This window comes from Orycteropus afer, unplaced genomic scaffold (genome assembly GCF_000298275.1).
Source record: "Orycteropus afer afer isolate SDZICR_OR568_19922 unplaced genomic scaffold, OryAfe1.0 scaffold00011, whole genome shotgun sequence".
NCBI classification, from domain to species: domain Eukaryota; kingdom Metazoa; phylum Chordata; class Mammalia; order Tubulidentata; family Orycteropodidae; genus Orycteropus; species Orycteropus afer.
In genome coordinates this window covers 15,872,008-15,881,036 of record NW_006921598.1, presented here as the reverse complement: position 1 = coordinate 15,881,036, position 9,029 = coordinate 15,872,008, and the positions used below count along the sequence as shown (strand labels likewise).

The 9,029-nt window shown below is 34.7% G+C and overlaps 1 protein-coding gene across 1 annotated transcript in view; it reads left to right on the top strand.

Moving 5' to 3' along the window:
- The window catches only part of LOC103206096 (cytochrome b5 reductase 4), a 138,547-nt gene that overhangs the window by 117,652 nt on the left and 11,866 nt on the right, over nt 1-9,029 (top strand). The window contains exons 12-15 of the mRNA XM_007951535.1: nt 433-573; nt 1,940-2,092; nt 5,919-6,069; nt 6,342-6,428. Of these exons, the coding sequence (XP_007949726.1) occupies nt 433-573; nt 1,940-2,092; nt 5,919-6,069; nt 6,342-6,428 (532 nt within the window). The remainder of the gene's footprint in view (nt 1-432; nt 574-1,939; nt 2,093-5,918; nt 6,070-6,341; nt 6,429-9,029) is intronic.

Here is a 9,029-nt window from a genome sequence, read left to right as displayed (position 1 = left end):
AAAAGACTTTAGAATGTAAATTGATTGGTTATCAAATATTTTGCACATGTGTAATTTAATTATATAGCTGCTAATATAAGATATTAAAAGTGGAATTATTAAAAAGTAAATTTAAAAAGAAATAAATTAGTTTTCATTTCTTAGAATATAATGATTTTAATATACTGTGAAATAACATTCATTTTATAAAGTTCGTTTTTCAAATTAAAAAAATATTTATAGATTCTTTAAAAGTAGCTCAGGAAATAAAATGAAAAAATTAACACTATATTATAAAATTTTCAAGATATTGATGCATTTTAAAAATATACAGCCTTTTTAGTGAAATTCAAGCCTCCTAAAGAGCAAACTCTGCTTTCACTTGGTGGGTCTAGTATTACACTTTATTTGATTTATTTATTCATCAATAAAAGAAAATGAATCACTTTCTAGGTTTGTACTACAGAAAGTGCCAATTAATTTCCAAGGAAGATGTTACTCATAATACGAAGCTTTTCTGCTTGATGCTGCCACCAAGCACTCATCTTCAGGTGCCTATTGGGCAACATATTTACCTCAAGCTAACTATCACAGGTAAGGAATATGGAGGCTTTAGGGAATATATCCTTCTTTTGTAAGCAGTTCAAAATCAGTACTAATCTCTTTAGGAAGCGACCATTTAAGTTTTCAATAAATATTTTGGGGCAGCTAGATTTAATGATGACCAGATTCTAGCTTTGTGGGTGCAGTGTTCCTACATGTCGGAACCATAGCCACGCCACGTTATCATATGATACAAAGACGTTGTTTACTGTCAGAGAAGTGGCTCTGCCGGCATTGTAATTTACTAATAATAGCCCCCTAAAGGAAAGAGACGAGGTAGTATGTAAAACATTCTCCCTGAAGACAGCCACTAGAAACACATAATAGCATCTCTCAGTAGCCACATGTGGCTGTGTCATTAATGAAGTTGAATTTATAAAATTTGAAGTGAGTGGTTGAAAAAATAAAGTGAGTAAATGATTATAAATGATTTCCTTTCATGTCCCACCAGAATAAAAAGCTCTGTAAGTATGTTTCTGACTGTGACAATTCTTATTCCTTATTTTCATCTTGAAATCACCTCACTTGTTTTAAATACCCTTCTAAATGGTGTACAACATTTTTGTGACCTTTTGGAGATATAAAGGTAACATTTACATGTCACTAGTAGTGTTTTTAGAGTAACTAGTTTATTACCAGCTGGGTTTTGATAGATAATAGTATAATATGTTGAAACAATAAAACAATCCGAAATATAAAACTGAAATTCTTCCATTTTTTTTCCCCCAAAATGATCCCATTGGCCATCAGTGACCATTGTTAAAAGTTTTGTGTATAATTGAAATGATTACATATATACTTTCTTACAGTTCTGTGGTAAACTTTGGTACCATTTCTTTGTAGCCCATTACAAAGTTTATGTGCTGAAGGAACAACTGTCTAACCTAGATCCCTGTCCATTTATTAAAACTAGACAGCTTATATATGAGTTAAGTATTAATTTGTTAAAATTATTTCAGCACATATGGACTTGGAGTATATATAAACCCATTGCCATCAAGTTAATTCCAACTCATAGAGACTCTGTGAGACAGAGTATACTGCCCCATAGGGTTTCCAAGGCTGTAAATCTTTATGGAAGCAGAGTGTTACATCTTTTCTCCCACGGTACAGTTTGTGGGTTCAAACCACCATTCTTTCAGTTAGCAGTCAAGCACTTAACCGTGTGCCACCAGGGCTCCTTGGAGTATAAATACATATGATATATGCACATAGAATGTAAAGTTAGAGTTATATACACATTAGGTGTATGCTTTTAAATATATACTGATAGCATCATAAAATTTGTATATTTCATCTTCATTCAGAGCTTTTTAGAGTTTTAGAATTTAATTTCTTTGTTGTGACTTTTTTTTAGGTACAGAAATAGTGAAGCCATATACACCTGTATCTGATTCCTTACTCTCAGAGTTCCAGGAACCAATTCTTTGCAACAATAAATGCATCTACTTTTTGATCAAAATCTATCCTGCTGGACTCTTCACACCAGAGCTTGATCATCTTCAGATTGGTAATTATTTTTATGTGAATTTCTTTTTTTTTTTTCACCTCATTTTATACTCTAGATTGGATCACATGCTATACTGCCTTCTAGTTATCTCCATATAGGTGTCTTTCAGATAACTTAAAGTCAACATGTCTACAACCAAAGTCATCCTGTTTGTCCCATCCAACCTATCCTTCTGTCTTCCCCCATCTTTGTTACTTACAGCATCAATGTTCATCCTTGACCCAGTCTGAAGGCCTGAGTTATTTCTAAGTTTTAACCACTTTCTTCCCCCAATCCAGTCAGCCACTAAATCTTGAGTCTGCGTGTCAGTGACTTTTTAATCTTTCCTCCCTGTCTCTTCTGCCACCCTCTGAGATCAGGTCTTTATCATTTCTTTCTTGGCTTCTAACTGATCTCTCAATTGCTGCTAACTGGTGATCTTTTTTTCTCTTTGCTTTCATCTTCCAGTTTCTTCTCCAAACTTCCTTGAGAATAGATTTAATCATGTTGCCTGCAGCTCTGTAACGTTTCACGGGTCCCCGTCTACACTGATGAAAGCTTTGACATGGCCTACAAAGACCATGACTCTAGCTTAATCTCTTGCTGCATAAAAGCACGCAACTTGCATTCTACAAGTTTCTCCATGCACTTGCCTCAACTAGAATGCCCAGCACACTTTTCTCTAGCCATCAAGTGCCTTTTTTTAAGGTCTCAAATAACATATCACTTCCTTTATGATGCCTCCTTCTTCCTATGAACTCCCCAGTAACTAACAGTTTGTTCATTCTTCTATTTTAAGAATAAATATATTCCTTCTTTGCAAGACTTTGAATTTTAGGGCAGAGATTGTCTTATATTTGTATCTGTATTGCCTGGCATAGCAGTTGACACATAATAGGGTCTCAATAAATGTTTTTTGAAAGAATGAATAAAAGAACTATAATATTTAGAGATCCCATTTCTTCTGTTCATTTTTCCATGTCTTCAACTTTTTATTGCCTTTGCCCAGTGGCAAAAGTGCTATCCCCATTTTCAAGGCTGTATCAGCAGTACTTCAGGGTATCAGTGAGGTGGTGGTGGTTGTTATGTGCCGTTGAGTCGGACCTGACTCATAGCAACCCCTCCTTGGTTTTCCAGGGTGGTATTACTGCGAAAGTAGATTGCCCAACCTTCCTTCCGAGGAGTGGCTGGTGAGTTTGAACCACCAGCTGTCTGGTTAGCAGTCAAGTGCCTTAGGCACTATGCTACCAGAGCTCCCATCAGTGAGGTAGATCACCAAGATTTGGAAATATGTTGCTTTCTGAAAGTTAAACTTAGACATTTCTACATAATGGATATGATTCATCATCTTTGGTTACATAAACCAAAATATTGCTTATAAATTATGAACCTAGAGAATTTTGGAGTACTTGCAAACCTAGTGAAAGTGGCCATCAATTTGTGAAGGGAAGATTTTGACACGTGATTGTAATAAAGTAAGTGAGAATTTAACCAATAGAATTACAAGTAGTGCCCGATTTATGATGGGGTTCCATTCCAATGATTCTGTCTTACATAGGTTCTTTCATAATTTGAATACCTCTTTTTTTTTTTTAAGTTTTTATTATTACTGCCTTTTATCATCAGTATCTTTGTAAATCTGGTGGGTTTTTTTTGTCTTTGAGGGTTGGAAACTTTACATATAAGCTTACAGATGTATTTTAGTACATGTATAACCAAAAACCAAATCAAACCCATTGCCATCAAGTGAATTCTGACTTACAGTGACCCTACAGGACAGAGGAGAACTGCCCCATAAGGTTTCCAAATCTATAATACATATATACCTACGTAAAAATACAGAAATCATAAAGATTTATTTCAACGAAGAAGAGTCGGAGGTTGGCGTTTTGTCAGTTGTAATATCTCCATCTGTGGAAGGTTCTGGATCGTATGACTTATCTCTGGGAATGGACATGGTGTTTCTAGTTAGAAAGTTAGAGTTTTCTGTTTTGCCTTTTTACTTTTTTCTTCATATATTTTGTAGTACTGCTTCCTGAATCTACATGCTGACTTTAGCAAAGTGATCAGTCTTTGGGTCCATGATAGAAAGCAACTGAAGCACCTAATTTAGTTTAGAAAACTTAAATCAATATGGCATTATTTTGAATGGTAAATCAAAAAATTGAACATCTGCAAGTGAATATCTGAGAATGATGATATCAGCAAATTATATGTAGCGACATTGTATGGAGTATATATTACTAATGATAAAATGTACCAAAAAAAACAGTCATAAGTAATGAGATTACATCTAATTCCTGAACTACCTGTATAACCTATTTATAGAGATTTTGTGAGCAGAACAAGACAAGAGTTAGCCTGTAACATGGAGAAGGAAGACTCAAAGAACAAAGTCAGTGTTTTTTAGCTTGACTTCCTTGCAATAGAGATGGCATAAATATTTGTGTCACTTAGAGAGTAGTGTACTTGTATGGTAGTGATGACTCATGAAGCCTCATTATGGCCTAAATCAACTACCCTATAAAGTTATCCACATCTTTGTTTCAGTCCCATGTTCACCAAGCAACTTTCGTGTGATTAATTTGGCCTTTAATGATCTGATATGGGTCTCTGGATGGGGAATGTAATATATTCAGATCAAAAGATAGGTATAAACCTTTGTTGTAAATCACTTGACATTCTGGCATGTATACGTTAATCTTTTGTGAATGTGATTGGCTGTCAGTTACCCTGCCTGAGTCTAAGTTTTATGACACTGGAGGGATGGGTCTTTGGTCAAAAGTTACCAAGTTAATATCATCCTGTGAAGCTTCTTTATTAAACAACCAGTGGGCTTTTTCCTAATCACTTCCTGATTTTCTCGTCCCTTTCAAGCCCTAACAAGGAGCTTTGCTTACTTTCTGATACTTAATTCATCAATTACTCCAAGATACTTCCTATTCTGCGTTAGAAAATGAAGAAATATGCACATCAAGCATTTTAAAATAAGTCAGAGTATTTGAAATTATTAAAATATGAACAGCTTTGTTTTTCATTTGTTAAATTACACTGGAAATTTCTGACTCTAGTCCCAAAGGCACCTCTTGTATATGAGTGGTACTTGGTGGTTGGTTATATCAACTGCATTGCTGAAGATGAGCACTGATTGCTCAGTTCTCTTCTTTCTAGATTAAGAAGTAATACTTACTTCAAGTGCAGTCAGCTGCTTTTCTGATCTTGCTTTGTTTATGTTGTTGTTATTGCTATGTGCCATCGAGTTGGCCCTGACTCATAGCGACCCCTCCTTGGGTTTCCGAGGCAGTATCACTAGGAATTAAATTCAGAGCAGCTCTTGTTTTAATCAATAGATGTCTTCAAAGATTGATGGAGAAGTTAGAACATATACTCACATAAGGTTTTAGAATGCATTTCTATTTCAGTTTTCTCTCCTGGTAATCTTACTCCTGTGATCAATATGTGAAGGAAATACCTGCTACCTGTACCGTGCAAGACAGGTGTACATAGACTCTCCTTTTGAGATGCTTATAATTTGATTTAGTGTCAGTTTTTTATTGATACTTTGTGGATAAGTACTTCACAGTCCTTTGTAAATTAGAGACTCCAGATAGTTTGGGAATATAATGAATATAATATAACCTTATTATTAATTTGATTAAAATGACATAATGCAGGTATTCTTGGGAATCTAACGATTACCTCTAAAACTCTATACATACCTTAAGACTGGAATACAGTCTACAGGTTAACCATCCATCTTATTGTTCCTCAAATTATCAACTCTAATTTAGCCTTCTAAGTTTTTCTTTTTGCCCTGACCCAATTCAGTTTCTGTTTCATTGTTTAGGAGACTGTATTTCTGTAAGCAATCCTGAGGGCAATTTTAAAAAATCCCAGCTCCAAGAAGTAGAAGATCTCTTTTTATTGGCAGCTGGAACCGGTTTTACACCAATGGTTAAAATACTGAATTATGCATTGACTCATATACCCAGTCTCAGGTATGTAATTTTATCTCTTAATTAGCATCTTTTATGAAGCTATTAGCTTAGTATACAGTATTCTAAATTGATTAAATATGCATTGGACTGTAATAGACATATTCTTATTCCCTTAGTCATCAGTCCCAGCTTTATTAACTTGTTGGTTTTTTTTTTTAATCTTACATCAGTTTGCAACTTTTAATTACCAAATTGGCATGAAAAAACATTAACTCTAGTTCACCTTTTGACTTTCCATTTGTTCATATTTTAAATAGGTTTTTTTTTTTTAGGAAAGTGAAGCTGATGTTCTTCAATAAAACAGAGGATGATATAATTTGGAGGAGCCAATTGGAAGAATTAGCATTTAAAGATAACAGGTATTAAACTGGTATTAACTCTGCATTTAACTATTCATACTTTTATAGTCAGTCTAGGCTTTACTTTCTTTTGTTGGAATGTTGAATTGACTAGAAAGCAAAGAACAAACTAATTAATGACTCTCTAACTGTAAATAACATTAATGCTCCCCCCTCCCAAGAAAAAAAAAGAAATACTGTCTGATAAGATCAAGGGGATATCATATATGTATTAATAATATGTATACTGGGCTTTATGATTATGTTATATTATTTATACTGATTTGAGCTTCATTGATAAGGATCTCTTGTAATCAGTTTGATAATTCCAGATTTTCTTGTTGTAATAGAAAGTAGATCAAATAAATTTGGTAAGGACGGATTAAACAAAATTAAACAGATTATGCACGTTTTCTTAGAGCCTTTAATATGCTAATGTCCATTGTGACTTTTGAAGAAGGGATTTAATAATGCAGTGTTTAGCAAGACCCTGTTCCTTTTTGTTTGTTTGCACTTATTAATAGCTCTGCCATTAGCAGTCCGCAATACACACTTTGGAAGATGCTGGTATAGGCAATAGAGAAAAGTTCGAGTCAGGCTGAACTCAGCAAACAAAATTTATTTCATTGAGAAAGGAATCTTTACACAGTCAGCTGAATAAAGAAAGTAACTTAAATGGGTATATGCCACATCTCCCTAAAGAGATTTGAAAGCAATAGGAAATTCAGAATGTATATTTAGAAGAGTGAATTTGACAAGCCATCAGATTTTCTGAAGCATTTCTGTGATAACTAAAATATATTTGTAAGAATTTCAGGACTTCATATGTTGCACAGAATACCTGAAATAAATATTTCTGGTTCTAGACCTTTTAGCAATTAGAGTTAAAGACCTCGAAAACTCAGCTGTGCCAGGAGCTCTAGATCTTTCTGAATATTTTCTGAATGTTCTTAATAAAGTAATGCTGTAGTTTTTCTAGTCCTTCCAACCCACCCCCTACTGTTTCCCATTACTCTCTTTTTCTTTTAATATTAAAAAAAAAAATTAAAAATACCAGTTGTCATCAAGTCAGGTTTGACTCATGGTGACTCCATGTGTTTCAAAGTAGACCTGTGCTTCATACATAGGGTTTTCAGTGGCTATGACCTTTTGGAAGTAAATTGCCAGGCATTTCTTCTGAGGTGCCTCTATGTGGATTCAAACTGCCAACCTTTTGGTTAGTAGTTAAGCACTTTTCTGTTTGAGCCACAAATTAAGGGTAACTTGAAATTATTTATCCTTGAAAGATTCCTACTTACATAAAACATACACCTACAGATATTAACTATATTTCAGTAGTATTATGCCAATAAGTACAAATTTCTAGTTTTCAACTATCTTGTGTACTAATTTTCAGGGTGGAAAATTGGTAATAGCATTAAGTGAGAAGTATAGACCTAAATTCCACTTTCATTCTACCCTTCACTAGTTTAAAACTTTATTCAGAAATTATTCAGCTCTCTGGACTTGTGTCTTTATCTGGAAAATGAAATAATGACATCTTTCCTACTTACTTCACAAAATTGTTATGAGGATTGGAGGAAATCGTATAAATGTTTTGGAAACCATAGGTATTGGAAATGTGATTATAGAGGACCCCTACATACCTAAGGTTGGTTTCTGTATTAGCTGCTGGAGCTTCTGTTTCTCTAAAATAAATGTTTAAACAGACACAGCTAGGTTTTTAAAAAGATACTTCTGGAAGCTTTTCTCAACAACAAAGTTGTTCTTTAAGATAGTTCCCTTATAAAAGAAAAATTTATTCTACTGTTATTTTAATGAATAGATACTGTACTTTTAATCTATTTATAGGATTAAGCATCGTTGAAGAATTAATTGGTAAAAAGGAATGTGGTGACAGCCTCTGAACATAAAGTGCCTTTTAACATAGTCATCTGTGTTTTTTGTTTTGTTTTGGTCTACTAATTTGGGTTGGTGGAATTGTATGGGCTGGAGTATTAAGGATGAGGAAAGGCCCTTTTTTTTTTTTTTTCACTTCTGGATGATGGGCCCTAACAGCCCTCACCAGGTGGGTGATATGCTCTGGCTTGCTGAGAGAAGCAGTAGTGTTCAGGTTTCGGCCTGCCTTTTGTCCTCCTTCTGCTCAGGTCTTTTCTCCGCTCTCCCTTGCTTGCTTGTGTACGTGTTCTCTCTTGGTCTTCCCTTCCTCCTTCCTCTTTTTGAAAATAGAGCTCTCTCTTTGCCTGAGCCACTCCTTGGCACTGGCTTCTAGCATTGTATGATTTGCCATTGGAGGATGAAACTCATGGTCAGGGTCTCACTGGAAAACAAAAAGGCCATGGTTGTGAGGTGGCTTTGGGACATTATCAGGAATTTAACCATAATCTGAGCATTTATGCAGAAAGAGGAGAAATCTAGCTTTAAAAGTTCATTGATGTGATTTGGTAGTACTCTTCTGTCAAAACATAACTGTTGAGCCCCATACATGAAAGGAAAGTAAAAGTTCAGATTTAAAAGAAGGTATTTTGAAAACCAAAATTAATGGAAACAATCAGTCCTAGCGACTGGTACACCATCCGATCTGCAACCTATACAACTATGAGACCAGAAGAACTAGATGGT